This window comes from Emys orbicularis, chromosome 10, assembly GCF_028017835.1.
Source record: "Emys orbicularis isolate rEmyOrb1 chromosome 10, rEmyOrb1.hap1, whole genome shotgun sequence".
Classification (NCBI taxonomy): domain Eukaryota; kingdom Metazoa; phylum Chordata; order Testudines; family Emydidae; genus Emys; species Emys orbicularis.
The window spans coordinates 74,517,378-74,539,367 of NC_088692.1; the positions used below are offsets into that span (position 1 = coordinate 74,517,378).

Sequence of the window (21,990 nt, forward strand, 5' to 3'; positions counted from 1 at the left end):
GCGGTTAGCTACAAATATTTGTAAACTTACTTCATTTCCCATTCCAGCCAACACATGCAGGATTTCCAGAATTGTAATCAAGTATCTTTTTAGCTACACAGTACAGAGTTTATAGATGCTGGATACTTTGAAACTTGCCTGTTCATTTTTATTATTAAAATATCAAATGCTGAAAGTCCTGATCCAGCAATGAACTCCATGCAGACAGGTCCTTGCACTCATGTGCAGCCCCAGTGAAGCCAACAGGTGTAGGGGACAGCCCATGGGGAGTTTATTGCAGCACTGGAGCTCAAGTATCAGACTCACAGTCAAGTCCTCTTGTTATCCACATAACTGAATAAGCAGCCTCACTGCAAGTTTCCCCATGCCACCCTGTCTGTGGACTTCACCCCTGACCTGGAGGGATAGATCACACCTAGGGAAAAGAGGGGAGCTAAGGCTATGTCTACACGAGCCCTTTTGTTGGTCAAGGGTGTGAACCCCCCTCCCCCCACTGACATAAGTTTCACCAACAAAAGTGCCAGTGTGGACAGTGCTATGTCAGCGGGAGAGGCAGGACCGGCTCTAACTTTTTTGCCGCCACAAGAAAAAAAAAAAAAAAAGAGCGCCGCCCCACCGTAACACCCTCCCCACCCCGAGTGCCACGCCGCCGAAACACCCCCACAGCGCCGTGCCACTGAAACCCCCCCCAGCACCGCGCCACGCTGCCAAAACACAAACAACCCAGCCCCCTGAGCGCCGCCCGGATGAAACCAAAACAACAACAAAATCCCGAGCGTCCCATGCCACCCCAAGATTGGCTGCCCCTTACAAGGTGCCACCCCAAGCATGTGCTTGGTCAGCTGATGCCTGGAGCCGGCCCTGGGGAGAGGTTCTCCTGCCAACCCAGCTACTGCCATTGGTGCGGGTGGTTTAATTATACCGACGGGAGAGCTCTCTCCTGTCAGCATAGAGTGGCTAGATGGAAGACCTTACAGCGGTACAGCTGTGCTACTCTAAGGTCTGTAATGTAGACATAATCTAAGTCTCTGCCTAGTCAATCCCTGATTTTGCGGAGTCTGCCATCCAGGATGCTGATTAGCACTAGTTCTAGCAGTGATTTCATGATTTGGAAGCCTGTTCTCTGTGGATTGAACTTAGTCCATTTTATATAGCCCCAAAATAGCCAACAACAACAACAACTTTTGGTTACTACTGAACTGGCTGAAGTCAAAACGTCTACACAGCAACCAGACACCCACTGCTGGCGCTCAGGCTGCGGGGCTGTTTCATTGCTGTGTAGGCTTCTGGGCTCTAGTTGGAGCTCAAGCTCTGGAACTCTGCTGCACCTTGAAGGGTCCTAGAGCCCAGGTTCCAGCCTAAGCCCGGAAGCCTACACAGCAATGAAACAGCCCCACAGCCTGAGCTCTGCGAGGCAGAGTCGGCTGACGTGGGCCAGCCCTGGGTTCTTCTTTGCAGTGTAGACTTACCTGTAGACTGCATATCACTACCTTAAGCAGCCCAGTCTCCTGAAAACTTGACACAAACACCGATATCTACCTACTCTTCTTATAGCGTCATGACAGAGTCCCTTTCCTTTTCTTCAGTCCTTTATTCCATGACATCTTTACTCTCATCACTTGAAACTGAAAAAAAAAAAAAAAAAAACCAATCTCCATATATTTCTGGAGAAAGAACTTTGGTATATGTGAACTAATCATCTCTCTCCAAGGAGGAAGAAGAGACATAGCAAGAGAACTTTGTTCTAGAATAATAGAAACCCAGCTTCCCTTCGCTCCAGTATATATGTTTACATAAATAAAATAAATAAAAAATCCAACAGGAGGAAGAGAAGTGGGTAAAATATTCTAAAATGTGAAGAGTGATGAGAGCCTGATCTAGCACAAGGAGAAGAGACAGCTATTTGGGAAGAAGAATCCTAAAGGGAATCTTATACTGGCTCATTTAGCTGTGATTAACACGGTAATCCAGAAGGACTTAGTCCCATTTCAGTTTACATTGAGAGATTACTTAGTAGATTGTGAAATTATTGAGAAGTAACTCACATGTTATTTATTATCCACCTAGATAAAGAGTGCGAAGATAAGCAACATACAAGGTATATACACACAATAAATTCTTGATTTCTGGACTGAGGCGATATCTGTTTCACGTCTAATGATCTAATTCAGCCATTGTTTTTATTCCTGCTATAGTGCTGACTGATGGGTTTGGGCATCAGACCTCAATCCGAAGTTCAAAACTAATCGCAAAACCTTGGGTAAGATCTACGGTGCAGTGTTTCCTTCAGTAATCCTTTAGAGCCCGTACATGAGCCTGGAAAGCTGGTGTGTAACTTCCAAAAGAAGGGCTATTTCCCATGACAAGAATTTTAGTCTATGGAGTTATACAGCTTGCAATGGCCAACTATACTGAAGACCTCAATATTCCTTTGGAAGATCTCTTTTTAGTTCCATAAAACATGCTGGGAGAGATTCGGATACCCATTACAGCAGCATGAATCCAGAGCAGCTTTGCTGAAGTCAGCAGAGTTATTCTGCATTTACACTAGTGTGTAAGTGAGATCAGAATGTGATCCCCTAATTGCACCTGAAGCAGGGGCGGCTCCAGGCACCAGCGCAGCAAGCGCGTGCCTGGGGCAGCAAGCCATGGGGGGCGGCCTGCTGGTCGCTGTGAGGGCGGCAGTCAGGTGGCCTTCGGCGGTATGCCTGCGGGAGTTCCGCCGGTCCCGCGGTTTCAACAGCAATTCAGCAGTGGGTACGCCGAAGCTGCGGGACCGGCAGATCACCCGCAGAAATGCCGCCGAATCCATGGGACTGCAGACCGCCTGCAGGCATGCCACCGAAGGCCGCCTGACTGCTGTGCTTGGGGCGGCAAAAAACAGAGCCGCTCCGACCTGAAGACACAACTAGCTTAGAAAGCTTGTTAATTTTTCATTTTCTAAGGACTCAACCCTGTGAGGTTTTAAGCCTCCTCAAATCCCAATGATTCAAATCAAGCCCTAACAGATTCTATAGTCTTCTCTATCTCCTCAAAAAGCAACCTTTCCTAGCATGGTTTAGAAAAATTCTGAGAGCAGCTACCTGCAATATTTCTTGGGTGTTTTATAGTGTATGCATTCAGGAATGATGATGGAAATATCAAAGTCATAACTGGCTAACTAGGCTTTGAATAGGTCAGCAGATGCCAGTGGAAAATATATATAACTAAATCAGAGAGCGACAAAGAGTCCTGTGGCACCTTATAGACTAACAGAAGTATTGGAGACGCATGCCATGCATCTGACGAAGTGGGTATTCACCCACGAAAGCTTATGCTCCAATACTTCTGTTAGTCTATAAGGTGCCACAGGACTCTTAGTCTGGATCTGTAAAAAGCGACAAACACGGCTCCCCCTCTGATACTAAAATCAGAGAGGATGCAAATATCCACTCTAGAAGTGTGTTTGACAAAATAAAAGCATTAAGAGAGATGGAACAACTTCCTGCCTCTGTCAGATTAATACCTCAACAGAATGAAGAAAAATGGACCAAGTGGGGGTGAATTGGTTAAAAATAAATAATTGCTCTAAATTTTTAGAATAGCAGGACATCTATTTTAGTGTAACCCATAAATTATACTGCCTCAACTCTGCTTCATTCCCCTATCTTTTAGTGCTTACATCAGAAAATAGCTTGTTCCGACAATTAGTCGTATAAAAAAAAAAATAAGTGTTTTCCAGCTTCTTCTGATTAACGCCTCAGGTGCTACTTGGAAGGCATGTGAGAAGAGAATAAAAACCTGGATTAAACTGCTCAGCTGAAGTCAACGTGGCACTGGGCAGGCACAACGTGTAACAATTTTAAAGCGCCCAAGTCACTCTTGGACCAACAGAATTTGAGTGTGTCCTAGAGACTCTGTAGGAAACTCAGAGTTGCCAACACTCATGATTTTATTGAGAGTCTTGTTATGTTTGGTATTTTTCTTAAAGCCCCAGCTCATGGAATCATATTATAGGAGAAGCTCAGTTTTCATTAAAAACAGAAAGGAAGTTTCCAGCAGAGTAAAGCATGAAAACATTGAATCCTAAAGGCTCAAAACTTAGAAAGCAAATTAAAAAAAATTCTGGGGTCTTTTTTATCTCATGATTTTTAAGCTAGACTCATGATTTTTGAGCATGTGAAGTTGGCAATATTGGAAATGAAAGTGCTGGTGGCTCCTCAGGGACCCCTGCTGGCAGCCCCCTTCAGGCAGCAATCTGAAAACAGGAGAGGTAAGGGGTTGTGATGCTGGCTGCTTATAGGTGGGAGTAAGGGAATATAGGACCAAAGACAGCTCTGGAATTCACACACTGATGCCTCAGGTAGGCTAGAGAAAAGCAACATGAGGGGAGAGAATCAGACCAGAGAACTCCCAGGAATGAAAAGCTTCCAGTTTGTCCTCAAAACTCTGCTGAGTTAGAAATACTGCAGGAGGAATGGACTTTTCTATCGTATTTCCACTTTGGGTGCTCATCAAAACCAAGTGGGGAAAAGCCAAAGCCATGAACTGAACTATCAAAACTTTCTAAAAAAAATATATATTTGGCTTAAGTTCCAAATGAAGGGTTCGGTTCATATTTTATATGACCTAGCTTGCCCATCCCTAATCTAAATACCTTAGTCTCAGTTCAGCTGTGTAAAGAGCAACAACTCCCATTGACTGAAATGGCACGTTCACCTGCTTATGCCATGGATGAATAGAATGTCTTGTCTTTTAGAGCTACGTGGGAGGGGAAAGAAAAGCACATTTTGTAATGGAGTTTCTAAGATTAAAGTAAACCAAAGGCTTCCTCATCTTTCTCCATGATTGGGTTCATTCTTTTATGCTTTTGAACTGAGATATGTAGTGCCAGATTTAGCACACACACAAATCATCAGACCCAGCAACTCTGGTGTTGCAGTAAAGTATTCAAATGACTATTCTGCAAATTAAATCAGCTCCTATTATGTAGAACCAATGATTTTCACTGTTTTCATTGCAGATTCATATCGATTTCCCCACCTAAGGGCTCATAAAGTGAAGTTTTTAGTATGTACTTCATTCACCCAGCTGGATGCTGATTGGGTGAAAGGAGCTGGTAAGGGACAGATCCCAGGGAAGTGAATGTTTACTCTTGCCTGAACTCAGCCAAGGAAAGTTTCTATGGTGGAAAAACCGCCTCACACTGTAGAGTGCCATAATGGGAAGAGTATAAATAGAAATAAAAATATAGATTCCGACTTGTTTATCATTCTGAATTTAACCCTTGAGTCACCAGAGATGGTGATGCCTCTCTCTCTTACACACACACACACACACACCCCCCAACCAATAAATCTGATTTATGGGGTTGCTACGTAGGAGCCCAATCCTATTTCCACTGCAGTCAGCAACAAAAACCCTCACTGGACTTCAATTGGGCAAGATCAGGCTTATACTTTGAAATAGCTAGCTGTGCGCTCCACTGACAAAACAAACCTGATTAATCAGTGCTGTATGGGGGCACCTCTAACACTGCACAGTCTTGAATAACTTAGGCAGGATTTTGTTCTGTGCTATACTATACTTTAGCTGTCTTAGTGATGACTAATGACTGCATGAGGAGACGTGCATGTGCAGTATGCCCCATCAGACATACAAGAATCTTCTTAAAGAAACATGTGCCCTCACAGTACATACTGTGGACTTTAAGACCATATTCTCACCTTCCCACCCCCCAAATATACCCTCCTGTCTTATATCCATCAGTTTATCTGGGGGGAGGGGAACACTTGGGGAGGCAGTCTTGATCACATTTTTTGATAATTAAAAATGAAGATGTTCTGTCTGGAGAACAGGTCACTTTAATGAATGGCTCAAGCATTTTCAATGTAATTCTTCTTGTGTATGGCATGTCTCTTTTGCACTGTGCCACTGCAGAAATTAAGTGCCCATCTCCCCGAAAGTAAAGAAAGAATATCAAAGATCAGAGAGGAGAATATTACAGCTCCTTTCAAGAGCCACATCTCATATCATGGGCTCAGATACCAGCTTTATAAACACAACCCACACCTTGCCAGGTACATCTGCTGCCTTGTGGTTCAATTTCTCATGTGATTGCAGAGCATCTAATAGTTGCCATGTAAATAATAAATATAACAACACTCAGGGTGATTAATGTGTTTTTAGTCAAAAGGGCCCTAAGAATGCAAGAAACTAGTGATTTCCCCTCATAATCCATACATTTGTATTCACTGAAGTGGCAATTGTATTCTCTCATTTTCTCTTTAGGACTAATATGATTAATACTACTACTCAGCACAAAGACAGGCCTTCTTGTTTTCAGGGCTCTTTACAAATACTTACAAACTGAGCATCATAATCCTCCTGTTATATAAGCAAATAAGTATTACTCTGCCTCTGTTTATAGATAGCGAAATTGAAGTCAAGGGCCTAATTCTGGAGCCTCATTCACAAGGAGAAAGGGCTCCAGGATTGGGCACCAAGTGATTAAGTCAAGGCCTCTTAGACAACTGGTAGCCATCCTGGCTTCCAGTCCAAACCTAACTAGTTTGTTATATTATTAACGCCACGCTTTCCCTTAGTACCCTAGCTGGGTGTCACAGGACATACCATGGTGTATCTACTCAGCATCAGGGCCCAGGCAAGATTTTCAACTAACTGTAACTTTAAAGCAGGTTATATACTTGGCTTTGCTTTATGGCTGTAAAAATAGTCTCTAGAGGTGGGGGAGCAGCATGGAGAGACGGATAGAGAGTCTGCTTTCTTTTTCCCCAGACATTAAACAAAGCCCTGATCTACATTACAGAATTACTACTGTATAACTAAGATCGCTCCAGGGTGTGAATAATCCACAACCCTGAGCGACGTAGTTATACCGACCTAAGAGCTGGTAGACAGCGCTATGTCGGCAGGAGAGCTACCGCCTCTCTCTACCTAAACCAGCTCCATGGTACTAATGCTTGCATCAAGACGGATTTGAAATATTGCACTGGGGACGGTAAAATGCTTCATTGCCAGTAGTGCCCCGATTCAGCCCATTAATAAAAACACCCACTCCCAACCTTTCCAGATCCATTACAATCTCCCAGTGTTACCTGTGCATATTTCCCACTGCATATCATTCCATTCCACCGTGGGACAGTCAGACATCCTGGATGACGAAGCAGGTAGTTGTCTGCTCTCCCTATGAAGGTGTCTGGATATCCCGTCACTGAACCATCCAGGTCATGGAAAATAGAAACTTTGTCACCATCATTATCATTGTCTCCAAACCACTGGCCTGATCTGCCAAAAAACACCTTGAGTCCAACCTATAAAAGAGAGAGCCAAAAGAGAAGTTACTGGTGTAGCCATAACAGATTACTGGGGATAGATGTGACATACGTTAATATAGCTCCGTCAGGAACACTTTTGACCTAGAAAATCCTATGGGTTCAAAGCACCACACCAAGACTTAAGCTATTGATGCATCCTGGATTTAGAAACAATTTTGACGGTATAAAGTTTATTTACTGGGATTTTTGTCTTCCCTTGTTGCTTAATGAGGAGGGATGTTTTCATGAAAACAGGATCTTTGGTTCTTAGAAGTTCATCTGCTTCTGCTGCTTACTCCTTGAAGTAATAAACAGAAGAATGTGACTTTAAGGGATTAGGCAGCATTGGAAGCATATGAAATGATTAAGGAACAAACATCCTTTACATGGAAATGTCAGAAAAATAAATTTTTATAAATGTTCCCACTTAGTCTCATAAAACTGTGTGAAACAGCAGCTTTTTTCAGAATTCCTGTTAGTAGATATTCCAACATATGATTTGGACACTATTCATTTTGGAAAGCAAAGAAAACAAAATAGAAGCTAAAACCTCAATTGCTCGCCCTATGCATAACCTCAGTTTTTGGGATGGCTAAACATCAAACCAAAAAGCATAAGCCTGTTATAAAAATACAACAAAGTAGGGAACCTACACATGTTAAGCAAAAAGGTGTTGACTATTTTGGTGTCTGTAGAGAAAGCAAATGAATAGGTCACAAGGTGACAGTGAAGGTAAGTGTTTTAGGTCAGGTACTTTTTGCTGAATCCCTGAGTAATAATGTGTGCTACACAGGACAATAGTGGCTTGATCATGCAGACCCAAGGAAGAAATCTTACTTCCATTAGGCCCGTTGACTTTAATGGGACTACTCACATGAGTAAGAAATAATTACTCATGGGAGCAAGCGTTTGCAGGTAAGGCAGCAAATCTACTAAGGTCTTTGAAAGCTCAATTTTATAATGCCCATTGGGTAAGAGCTTACCAGTATCCTTACTCACATGAGAAGTCTTATTGTTTAAATGGGACTACCTCACGAGGGTAACAACTACTTGCATGAGTAAAGGTTGCAGGAATGGGCCCTTAAATTATGTTTTAGTTAGTCTAGGCTTTTTCTATTACTTTAAAATCAAATCAGATCCTATAATCACTTTTCCTTCTTCTCCTAACCTAACTCCTAGCCTCTTACTGAATCAGTCCTTTTAAAAAAAAAAAAAAAACCCACCACCAACCAAAACACACTGAATTGTAATGTTTGTTTTTGAGCAGTTTCAACTCTTTTCTTATTTCCCTGCTGGAAACCTCTACCAAAGGAGCTATTTGGTAAAGAAGAAGGATCCCAACGGATACATTTTTTTGTAATATCTAAAAGAGGAAATATTAGTAAAATGTAAACGTTATCCTGCAGTTCAAAGCTCTACTATAAATACCTTGCACCAGTGCATTTCTGGGTTTGAATATGGACACTCCAACGACAAGAGAACAGAGACCTCAAAACAAAGTACAGTGTGTACAGCTTCCATTTAATTAGCACACTAAGTTTTTCCAGACACAACACAGAAAGTTTTATTGTTTAAACCCTAATCTTTCTCCTTCATTCTCCTGTAAACTTTGAGGATGAGAAATAAAATGGCTATTCTAAAAATTCAAGTTAAAGATTACACTAAAATGGACAAAAGAATCACCGCTAAACTTGTAAACTGGGAAATGGTCTGTATTAATTTATGACCCAACCCTAGGAAATACCTTCTTTTGTACTGTAGACACAGAAAGGAATCAGCTTCCAGATATAAAATTTTGGGATAAAAAGCACAAGACTGATTTATCTATATCTGTCATATCATGAATCGTATGGACTTTAGTGGGAACTCTGTCTAAGTGAAGACTATAGAAGTTGGACATCATTTTGAAGATCTTCACATACATATTTACTATTTAGAGTGATAAATTATATGGAATACATGGTGGGTGATAGGTATAAAGATCTCTTTACTCGGGTTTGGAGTATTAGAATAGCAACTATAGGGAGATGGATTAGTAGACGGAGGATGCAGTCACAGATATGTGATAAATTTAATCATCAAATGCCTCTCCAATTTAATCACATGGATATCATCTACACATATACAGTATTTTATATATATATATATATATATATATATATATATATATAAAAAATACACACACACACACACACACACACACACACACGCACCTACACACCCTTATGGAAAAGCCCTATAGGCTTCAGTAGAAAATTGTAACTTTTCTATAGATTTTTGTTAAATTAACCAGTGGAATTGAATAAGGAATTGCATCTTTTCAACAAAATTCTATGGGATGGTGCAAAACACCTATAGAAAGAATATCCCTACTACTATTACTATCATCATCATGTCGTCATAATCAATATTTTTACAGAAATGGGTTGCCAGGGACATTTGTTAACCAGTGTGGACCTTCCCCTGTTTTACAGTCACAACTCCCGAATCATTGTGCCTTTCTCATTTTGAAGCAAAGATTAAGGTCCTGATCCTGCAAGCTGATCAGTGCAGGCAGATCCTGATACCTATGCAGAGCCTCCCTGAATTTACTGTAGCTTTAGAGAGCAGGGATCCACCTGCATGGAGCAGCTTGCAGGACTGGGACCCAAATCAGGTAAGAAGGAACAATCTCTCTCGTATTATAGAAAAATATGGCCGACAACATAAGACATCTGTTTCTCTGGGGTCTGATCCCAAGCCCATTGACTTTGGTGGAGTTGAGGGCTCAGTTCTGCTTCATTTGGGGTCAACATAAAGATGCCTTTTTACTTCAATGGGAACAAGATTGGCCCCTTAGGCCCACAGCCCTTTTCTTTTGCTCCCCCTGCCTCCCATCTTCAGGGTAGAAATGGTTTGTGATAAAGTGCAGCACATTTATCTTCCTGGTTTTTGTCTGGGGCTTTTTTTTTGGGGGGGGGGAAATCCACCCTATGGGAATTGCAATTTTTGAAGTGCATGAAAACTTCAGTTTTGCCTGGCACTCAGAAACACCCTGGTAAGACGGCATAGTCTAAATATAAAGGCAACTGCTTACATTACAAAGTGTTCCCCTCCTAGTCACACAGCTACACGAGTCCTGCCAGCGTAAACGCCCTTTCAGCAATTGTGTGCTAGAATAGGGAGTCATTAGGCTGGATCCAGGCCGCTCCTCCCCCCAAATATGGCTCCTCTGCGCACTTCCAGCAATGCAAAGGGCCATAAAGCTGTCCTGAACAGGGAGCTGGGGATTCCCCTGGCATGGGCAAATCCATAGATGGTAAAGAGCTGCCACAGCCTACTGCCAATGGGCAGAGCTCCATCTCCAAACTCCAGCTATTCCTGGTAGCTGGAAAAACCACCACAGGAGCCATTAACAGTCAAAGTTAGAACATGCTCAGGGGACTGAACCAGTCCTGGGCTACCTGATGATCATTTGAGCTCAAATGGTGACATACCACCACTTTTCTCCCCCAAGGACCTGGCACAGCCTGCCATAAAGGGGCACAGCTCAGACAGACCCAAAGACTGGGGCTGACATTTTTATTATTCATTAATTTTTCACATTTATGAATAGTACAATAGAAAGTTTTCCTAGGAAACTATGCACGAACTCTGAATGACCTAAAGAGGATATTTCCTCCTACCTGTCTAGATTCTAGCTATGGGACATGGAGGGTCTGTCTACACTGCAGCTGGGAGCAAACCGCCCAGCTCAGTAGTCACTCGCACTAGTGGGACTCAAGCTAGTGCGCTAAAGACAGCGGCACGGATGTTCCAACTCGGGCTGGAGCTCAGCCTCCCAAGCTTGAGACATCCACACGGATATTTATAGTGCACTAGTTCAAGTCTGTCTACTTGGGCAGGGAGGCTTGATCCCAGCTGCAGTATAGATGTATCCACACAGACCCATGGCACTACATGGCCATCTGAATCTTGTGTAGGCAGAGGACCAATGACTGCTTTGAAGATAGCCTTTTAATAGCACTTTATAAGCATTGTTATTCATTGTATTACCTGTAAAGGCACAGATTTTCCTTCCCGCATATGCAAGCTTTGTTTTCTGTCAACAGAAACGTGAAGAATACTTTTGTGGAGTGCAATGTTTAGCTTTTCTGTTTCACTTAACAATTTGTTTTTATATTGTAATTAAGCAAGACCTGACTAGTTTTATTATTTAGTTATCTAATCAAGGAGCTGATTAGCTTGAACAATTAATGTGATTATGCACCCAGCATGACTAATAGCTTTAGTATCACTATGCAACTTGCAATAAGGTTTACTTTTTCTGAAGTGACTGTAAAAATAAGCCATCCTTTAGGGAACTTCTTTCAAAATTAATAAAAAGAAGCCTATCGATGGAAATTAACAAACAGTTTAGGGGCTCTATGTTAATTATATGTTATCCAATAAAGCAATTTGCCACAGAGCAATATGCAAGAGGACCTTACAGTTTTACTTCAGGATCAGCACCTCTGGATTCCATCTGGATAAAGCAGAATCAAAGTGAAAGGTGTTTTTATTAACTGCTGTGGCAGAGGTGGTTAACTGTTTTTTTGTTTTTTGTTTTTTTGTTTTTTAAAAACAGTTGGCAAAATATTAGAATAGTAAAGAGCCATTTGTTGGGAAATGGACAAACAGGAAGTAATTACTTGGATAATGTAACTCATGTTTTATAATAAACTCAGCATGTGTTATTTAAGCATGTTTGTCTTTAATTCAGATTGCAGCAGCATTTAATAACTCCTCTGAAAGGTTCTGCCTTGCAGACCTCAGATCTTAAAGGTGTTGCTGTAATAAACTGTCTCCCAGACCTGAAAAGGTGCAGTGACATTAAACAGGCTCAGACCTCAAAAAGTGCTACAACTTTACACATCTGCATTTTCAAATTTTTCCCCCACAGGTAACGATCCACTAACGGGCCTAAAAACATATGCATTTGGAGTTAAAAACCCCATCTGACAGCCCTTACTCAGGTTACACTCCCACTAGCCTCAGATCCACTGCAAGATCAGACCTGTGCATTTTATGTTTCCCTCTAAGCACATTCCTCATTCCATGCTGAATGTTGCATCTTCATTGTAGCTAGTTCCCCCGAGGGATGCAAAGAATGTACAACTAAATTATCCCTTACCCTTGTTCTGACTTCAGGTGTGACATACATGGGTAATACAGAGGTCTGATTTATTTAAATGCACAAGGATGAAGTGCACTATATTTTCACAACAGTACCACCGGAGTGACTGTGCTAACACAACCTTTATATAAAATATGCTCCTGTTGTGTGGATAAGGTGTGATGGAGGAGAGGCAGAAAAGCTGCCTGCTAAGCCAAAGAAAATGAGGTCTGTCAATATTAGAGCTGTGGAAAACTTCCCTACAAACAAACCCAAATCTTGAGCTAAGGTTATAGAGGTTCATGAACCACACAGAGGGCCTGGGCCTTGTTTTGGACAGGCCCGGGATAGGTTACAATCCCCAGAAGGAAGCCACCTGGAGGTCAGTAATTTTTCATGGTTTCAGCCCAACCCAGGCAACTTGTAGTGATTTTGTGAGAGTTTGGTTTTGAGTTTTACCGGCTCAAATGAACCAAAAAACTCAAAAGCCAAACTCAAAGAGATGTGAATGCCACATGAATCCAAGAGAAAGGCTAGAACACCTAAAGCCTTTTACAACTCCGGTCAGCACGCAAATATGGGACCTGATTCGGCAGTCCTTACTCTGGCTCAATCCCCATTGTGATCCATAGAACTTTCAGTGAAGACCCCAGGATCAGGCCCAAGGTCTCTCTAGGTATCTACGGGTATGGCTACACTACCCACTGGATCGGCAGTCAGCAATCGATCCAGTGGGGGTCGATTTATCGTGTCTAGTCTAGATGCGATAATCGATCCCCGAGAGCTCTCCCGTCAACTCCTGTATTCCACCACCGCGAGAGGCGCAGGCGGAGTCGACGGGGGAGCGGCAGCAGTCGACTCACCACAGTGAAGACACCGCAGTGAGTAGGTCTAAGTACGTTGACTTCAGCTACGTTATTCACATAGATGAAGTTGCGTAACTTAGATCGATCCCCCCCCGCCCCAGTGTAGACCAGGCCTTAGATTGTACTACAACTTTCTGGCACTCATGCTTGTTGAAGTTTGATTTGTGTAGCTCCCAATCACTGGGCCAGATCTTCAACTAGAGTAAATCAGCATAGCCCCATTGAGGTAAATAGTGCTATGGATGACTTACATCAGCTGAGATCTGGGCCTCTATGTGAAGACCTTATGCTATTGCAGATTTTGCATCTCTGCTCACCCAGAAGTAAGATGTCTCTTGAGTAAACCTCTCAGCACCGTTAAAGACTTTTGCAAGTCAGACAAGCTCAACCAAAACCCATACTCCTATTTTTCTCACTTACACTTCTCTCCATCCTGATCTGGGACACGTTATTCTGAGGGCTTATCTGCCAGGAATTCTTCATGAAGAAACCAATGGCACTTGAGTATCGGTCCACAGTGGGAGTAAACTTTCTGAAAGTGCATTTCACCAGCCTAACAGGCCCATCATAAATCTGGAATCCACGGATAGGGAACGTCCTAGGGAAATTTCAAAATGAACAGAATTCCATTTTAGACATGTGGGCAGGATCAGTGCTTTCCTCCAAAAAGCACAGAAAGACACTACATTTGTATCTAGCAGTTATACCCTCTTCACATTCCCTAAATCAGGATCATGCAGCTCCAGCCCATGAGGTGCTGAACAACCTCATCACCTTGTAAGCGGCACCCAGCTCTCCCCAGCTAAGGCTCAGAAGAGGAGCAGTGGTTAAGTGAGTGATCTCAGAAATAAAATCCCAGTCCAGAGCAGGATCTTGCCTCACCCCATTTTATGGCCCCTTGCGGCCAGTCAGCTGGGGCAAAACACCTTAAACAGCGTCCTGGGGAGTCCCTGGAGGTCTGAGAAATCCCAGGGACTGGAGGGCTAGTGTAGTGGCTCCATTACTACTTCTCCAGCCCAACCCAGTCATAGGCATAGCTGGGAGACTGTAACATCAGTCTAATCCCCTGCTGCTGTAATGGCCTCTTGAAAGCAGCCACCAGCTGGTTCAAGTTAGAACAACTTGGATTTTCCTCTCCCCACAAGCTGCTTCAGGAATCACATGGTCATCCCCAAGGATAACAAGGAGTCTGGTGGCACCTTAAAGACTAACAGATTAATTTGGGCATAAGCTTTCGTGGGTAAAAACCTCACTTCTTCAGATGCATAGAGTGAAAGTTACAGATGCCCATAAGGATATGGCCCATAACATTTTATAGTTGTAAGATTACATTTTCAGGGCTGGCCTGTGGACTATGGCCATGTTGCACAGGATATCAAAAATCTAGGAGATGCCACTGGAGTCTCAGGTGAGTATGGATCCCCCTTTCTTGTTTACAGTATTGAATTCGGTGTTACCCAGGTGCTGTGTGACTAATGAATGGCCTACAGTACCTTCATAAAAGATAATGAAGGGGGCCAGTGGAGACATGTTTACAATTAATTTGTTTAGAAATTTAGGTAAAGCTGGATTGCTCAAGCATCAGAAACAGAAAGCATGTGTGTACCCTCTTATAAATTAGAGATTCCACAGCTGCATTCAGTGTTGTATTATATACAGCGAGATGCAAGAGAGAGATTTTCTCTCTTTGAATTTGCTTGTAAGTGTCTATCCCAGGCTCTAGGTGCTTTAACCAACTAAATTAAAATATAAAAAAATAGCACCCCAGCATATAGTGCAATGGGAAAAATCAGACGTACATGTGGCAGCCATGTGGGAAAACCTAGTCCTTGATCCAGAGCTCACTGAAACCAATGGGCTTTGGGTCAGGCCTTTACAATGCCACTGCCTGTGCTCTAGCTATTCAGCAGATGGGACTGATTTTAAATGCACTTTAGATTTAGAATTGTATTCTGTTGAAAGATGAGACAGTGTGTCAGGTAGCAATATTCCTTCTTTCCAGGTTTGCAGTTCCTACCAATAAACACAGGTTATTAAAAGGTGAACGCTGAAATGCAATGGAGCATTCCAAATGGTTGCCTGATAATAATAGTGGCTCTAATTGTTCTGTAGAGATTCGATTTCATAGCCAGGAATCTCCTATGGTTATACAGATCTAAGGGCTACTTGCATGCCAGGCATGTTATAACCAACCAGCAAATACTCAGTCTATTCTTATTCGTTGCTTTTTTAAAATATTCTTTAATAGATGTTTGTCATGAATGACAATTGTTTTGGAGTTTCTATTTGCTCAAGGCGTGGGTAATTGTAGAAATATGGGGGTGTGCACTGACTGTTGAAGAGGGGGGCTGTATTCCTGTAAAGGGAGCTAACATACAGCCCTAGAAAGAGAAGTGAGATCCTGAGTGACTTTCTTTTTCTTTCTTTGTCAAACTGGGTCATATGTTATTCGGACAGGAAGAAAATAAATGTACACCCACTGGAAAAGGAAAATCAAAAGAAAAATAGCATCCAGTCCCTTGTTTGGTGACTTCAGTGGGAGATTTGCCTGTGTCAGGAATGACGAATCAGGTGCTTACTCAGTAAAGGGTATGTCTATACTGCAATTAAACGCCTATGTCTGGCTCATGTCAGCTGACTCTGGCTCAGGCTGCAGGGTGATAAAATTGCACTATAGACGGTTGGGCTTGGAGCTATGGGACTCTTCCCCCGACCCTCACGGGGTCCCAGAGCCCAAACATCTACACCAGACTTTTACAGCCCGAAATCCTAAGCCCCATGCACCCAAGTCAGCTGACACAGGCCAGCCACGGGTGTTTAATTACAATGTAGACATACCTTAAGGGAGATCAAATGTGTGTGCCAAAGTCTCTTTGGAGTTGGATGCTAAGGTGTACAGGCAGCCTTGTCTCCCCACCCCTTCAGTTCAAATGGAAATTATCCAGCTTTCCCTATGATGCCACACTGACATGTCTGGGTACAGAACAATATTTACAACTGAGTTATAGTGTAACCAAGAGAGCCAGTCAGCCCAGACACTGGCTGCAATTGTAGCACTGAAAAAAGTTCTTGGTTTCTTTCAAACTTTCTAATCCACTCTCCAGTGACTAATAAATTAGGCAGAAAAATTACATCAAAGACATCCAGTTGTTAAAGCTCTCACCACGTTTGTCTGGAGAACAGGTTTTATTTGGATATTCATTGGTTATGGCCTGTATAATAAATTTAAACATCCATTTACATTACCCTTTAGTAGCCACATTCATTTCAAAGGCTTTTATTCTATCACATTGTTCTTATGCTAATATCAAGGATAAATGCTAGATGAATAACCTACTTGTTTCTGGGTAGTGTTCTATATTCTCCATTTGCCCCTCTTCCCCAGTAGCTGTTTTGTCCTCCCTGGGAGCCAATGTTGTTGCTTTCTCCAACAAAGATGGAATGTGCAACTTCCAGGCTGGAACCCTCATCTGTTGGGAAAGTTCCATCACTAGAATTAGACAAAGAAAAATGGAAGGTAACTATGTGGCACAGTTCAAAAGAATAATTAATGAATAATTTAAAGGAGCCTTTAATTGCACTTCTGAAACGGTCACTTTTAATCTGAAGAAATGAATCTGCAGGAATTAAAAAACAGTCTTTAGAAACCAGCAAATTAGTATTAAGCACCAGTAATAATGCTAATTCAGTGGTTCAGGCAACTACAGTTAGGTCTGATTTTTATATAGCATCCTCCATCCTAAAACATTTTACAAAGCATGAGCCAAACTCTAGTTCAGAATTGGGAAGTTACAAATTCTTTGAAAAGTGTGAAAAAACAAAAACACAGCTAGGGTCAGATCCAAAGCTCATTGAAGTCAATGGAAAGATTCCCATTGTCTGCGACTGGCTTTGGATCAGGCTCTTAAATCACATTTTATCTCAGAGAGGTTTCTGGTTTACAACAGAACAAACCTTTCCATTACCTACAGGTAGTAGGAATGTGGTCAGAAGAACCACTCTACAACCACACAGAGGGCCTTTTCCTGCCACTTCTGCATGGAAATATACCAAAGGTATGGACATTTTTGGTCTTGCCTTGACTAGACTGAATACAAATCTCCTTAGCATGCATCAGAATGTTTAGTCTAAGGGTTTAGAATCTACAGCCCAAAAGTCATAATGTCTGATTATTGACATATTCCCCCGACATGATAAGGCAAAGAAATTGAAATGCCATATTGCCATTTTCATTAATAGCTATTAAGGGAGAGCCTGATGTGGTTTGGGAAGGACATGTGAGATTCTTGCATCTTAATGTGATCACCAGGGAAGCTCTCCTCACCTTCCATTCTTTAACGTTTTAAATTGTGGAGAACCCTGAAAAACACAGCATACTGAGAGAAATGAAATTACCTAGCTAGAGTGAGTCCAATTCCATTGTCTGAAAACCTAGAAAAGAAGAAACACAAATGTGTAACATCAGACATGCCTCGTAACTTAATTTGTCCTACAGACCCACTTATGTCAGTAATGAGCAGAACGATATAAACTGTAATTACAGTCACCTACCCACAGTTGTGGAAAATAATGTCACCGCCCCTGGCCCAGGCCCCATGGTCGTTATTTTTAAAAGCGATGAGGCCATCAATTAAGGCAGGAACTCGTGGTTTTACAGGGTCAGCATCCTGATGTGGGCGGAACCTGAAGCAAGGAATCTAGTTATTATACCAGAGCAATGGGAAATAACCTTAAACACAGGAGGTACTGTCAGTCACAGCTAATGGTTTCCACATACTGAACTGATGGGTTTAAGAGAAGTAATTTTGTTTCTATTTTCAGCTGAATTTACGTATTCTGGATCACATTCAAAACAATCGCTTCATTTCGGTACTGCATCTTACTGCAAGGCTAACACAGAACAAACATTAAGAGTGAAATTTTGGCCCCAGTGAAGTCAATGGAAAAGCACCCATTGATTTCAATGGAGCCAGGATTTCTCTCTCAGGGCGGATTTTCAGAACGATCTACGTGATTTAGGAGCACACGGTAACATTTGCAAAAGCACCTGTCACTTGGCTGCTTTTAGAAATCCTACCCACAAAACCCATTGACTTTCAATGGGACTTGTGTTCCTAAATCACATTGGCATTTTGAAACTCCCACCCTGCAAGAACAAGATGCCAACTGATGATAATTAAGTGACATGCATGAGCTATCGTTCCAGTTTTAAAGTGGGACTCCCATGTCTGAAAGCTTCACTCAGCATGAATCTATACATTTTCCAATCACTTTCAGAATATTTCTTGCCACACTTGCTGATTACTGAACACTGCTGAATTTGGGAAGGAAAAAAAATCCCCTTATTCTTTCCCAGTCCATCTTCATATTGCAGAAGGATGAAACTGAAACTCATGGGGCTGTATTGTCCCCTCTGCTCCCAGAAGCAAGGGGGCCGAGGGAGGAGGGAAGCCACAGAAAGGGGAAGTGTCACTTCCGCTGCATTGTTGTCCCTATCCTTCAACTCCGTGGGAAACTCTCAGTGCTCTATGAAGCTCACAATGTACAAGTGAGGTGGGGCTAGCCAGGACACAGCAGAAGAGAATGGCTGATCTCTGCAGCATTGCTCCACGTAAGCCCACAGGATTCTAGTGGGGTAGCCAATAGCATTAAGTACTCACTTTCCCACTCTGTGAAATGAATCCCTCGAAGCTCCCCCCCCACCCCTCAAAAATGTATAGACAAAAAGAGACACTCGCATGTGAAGATCATTGCAAACAGATTATGTAACAGATGGCTGAGACTGTACCCAAAATCATAGGCACTAATTAGGTTGTGAAATTGATTTTATCATCTAGATTTCAATTAAGTCATTGATAACAATAGTTAACCAAATGATGAAAACTCCATTATTTTCAAGGACTCCTCTGCCAACATCTCAGAGCTCCAAGTGCACATTTATCATTTTTTAAGCAATACTACAAATGATTCAGCACACAGTTCTGAAATCTTTGCCTCTTTATATCACAGGTTGTGGGTCTATATTCACAGGCTATTCCATCCATAACAAGGTCCAGCAACCTGCTGAGTATACTGCATGAAAACACCAGAAGCAATAAAATGAACCCAAACACTTTTTTCCATACAGTATTTACTCACCTGGCATTATCTACAGTAAGATACTCTCGAGGATTTTCAGCACTGGCTTTTGTCGTCTTTACTCCCTTTCCAATAAACAAGCCAGCCTGAAAAATATTTAGGAGTTCAATTATTTTAACAAGGAGACCACACAGCACAAGCTAAAGAAGATCAAAGGGTATTATAAATGGAACACAAACATGGTGGCTGCCCATGTTTAAGGCACCGTAAGCCCTCTGCATGCCAGTGCTTTCCATCCCAAGTATTGGCCTCTGTGCCATTTGGATGTTGTCACATTATTACAGTGGCCTTAGTGTAATATATCAAAGTCAGGGCAGAATGCTACAGTGCTATGCTCGTTACATAGTCATTTAAGTGGGCTTCTTATAACCCCCTCACGCCAGGAAATAAAGCATTCCTGCTGGCCCCGGGAGAGAATTTGAAAGAATAATGTTGCAGAGAGGGAACAGTGCTCCTGCTGAGAGGCAGGACCTTAATTCCTCTTAGACTTGTAAATTTCTTTACAATCAAAGCAGAATGTGATCCAGTGAAGTTAAAGATTGCAATGCAGTGTTATTGCAGAGATGAACCAGCACATACATGGACAGAGCAAGATAAAGTTGTATGAAGTTCTCTTTATCTACTAAAGTATATCCTAATAAAACAAAACAACAACAACAACGTCCCCAATTTGATACAGTAATATTTGCCTCCTCTCCATCTGGAATCCTGAGCAATAATGAAAAAAGGATTCTTATTTGTAGATTCTGTCTTTATGCCTACAGTGCATTTAGGGAAAATGTTTTCATGGAATTACCTTCAAATGAGATTAAAGTTATTGCAATTATTTTGAAGAAAAAAAAAAAAACGGCAGACCAGGATTTGGCCCTACTCCAGCTATTTTGCAGGGCTCTGGTCACACCCCCCCACCCACATTGCAGTAGAGAGTAGCCTACAGCCTTCTGCCCTTTACACTACATCTCCTGCTACGTGCCCTATGTCTACACTACATCTACTGCTGCATGCATTCCTCTGTGCTGTGTGGAACAGAGCAGCATACTGCCCACAGTCTCAGTTTGTCCAACTGTACAATAGGAATAATACCACCCATGTACATTGCAGAGATGTTGAGACAACTGTTTAGTCAGTGTTTGAACAGCACTATGAAAGTGTTTCTAGTCCATGCGGTCTGAGAGCTACCTACAGTAAGTACTAAATCTTATTACATTTGTGCAAATGTATGAAAATCTTTTACATGCCTTGAAATTAGAATGGACTCTGTTGTTGTAAAATATCCCCAAGGGAGTGAACTCCGCCTGTGCCTCTGGGTATTGTCCCTCAGACTGTCCGGTTGGAACCCGGTGGAAGATGTACCATATCCCAACATCCTAAAACACAATAAAAAGGTTGAGACTCTGGGCAGTACAATAAATTCTCAGACCTTATAGTATTTAGCTTTGCCAGCTGCACCAATATAAATATTGGAAATCAAATGTTCAAAGAAACTTCTTATACAGCCTGCAAAATGAGCAGGCACCACTTTGTGCATACAAAACCAACACATCTGTCTACATAAGCTTTCTCCACTTGCATGCACAAATGCTCATCTGGGCCCATACCTGTGGACTTTGCATGCACATATATTGGGGGTATGAAGGAGAAGGGTAGATGGAATTTTGGCTTAGGGAACATGCCATCATCCATACACATGATTTGCATGTATAGCTGGGGTTCCAGTTTAATATTAAACATTATTATTAAATACAGTGGTCAGCATTATAGAGTCAACATTTGCCAACAGAAAACCACACTTATTTCCTGCTTTACATAAGGGGAAACTGTGGTATCACATATCAGTTATGTGCACATGGATGATCTCTGGACACAAATAGAACTTTCAAGTTCACTAGCAGTGATATTGTACCAGGCCAAGAATTACCTAATTGCCTTTGGCCTTATGCAGCAATAGGCACCCAGATTCTACATTAAAAACGTGATGCCTTTCACACCAATGGCATCAATAAGTGGTTCATGCATGTGGATTGAAGGTGATATATGGCCCTTGCTGGTTAAATGAGATTACCTGAGCACCAGCTGCTGCATTCTCTATCAAATTGTTGTTTGGGTTAGCAATCCAGAATGTGCTGACAGCCCTGAAAATAAAAACACAAAATGATCCTAAGGAGTAACAAAACAGGAAGGGCTAAGCTTTTATAGCATTGCATTGGATTTTAGCCACAACACTCCCATTGATTTTAAAACTCCATACATACTCTTCATGAAAAATAAAAGCAATGATGTCAGACATGTTCATTTATGGACCTACATACTGAAAGCATTAAGTTATATGAGGCTATTCACACAAAATCTGTGCTCTGTTAAAATCCAGTTAAGGAAACCCGAGGTCATTTTTTCAAGAATTTGCTAGGGACAGAATTAAATAGCTATGGAAAATGTCTAAAAACTGAACTTCTGTTCCTCTTTAGAACTTGGAGTGAGGGAGGAAGGTCTAACTCCCTACAGCTTTATGATCCATTCAGAAGGACACCAGATTAAG

The 21,990-nt window shown here is 42.0% G+C and overlaps 1 protein-coding gene across 1 annotated transcript in view; it reads right to left on the reverse strand.

The window, feature by feature from the left end:
• Positions 1-21,990, reverse strand: part of LOC135884700 (inactive cell surface hyaluronidase CEMIP2-like) — a 75,569-nt gene that overhangs the window by 33,382 nt on the left and 20,197 nt on the right. The window contains exons 11-18 of the mRNA XM_065412219.1: positions 21,517-21,586; positions 20,693-20,821; positions 19,455-19,540; positions 17,868-17,999; positions 17,712-17,747; positions 16,654-16,806; positions 13,737-13,914; positions 7,098-7,313 (exon numbers count right to left, since the gene is read on the reverse strand). Of these exons, the coding sequence (XP_065268291.1) occupies positions 7,098-7,313; positions 13,737-13,914; positions 16,654-16,806; positions 17,712-17,747; positions 17,868-17,999; positions 19,455-19,540; positions 20,693-20,821; positions 21,517-21,586 (1,000 nt within the window). The remainder of the gene's footprint in view (positions 1-7,097; positions 7,314-13,736; positions 13,915-16,653; positions 16,807-17,711; positions 17,748-17,867; positions 18,000-19,454; positions 19,541-20,692; positions 20,822-21,516; positions 21,587-21,990) is intronic.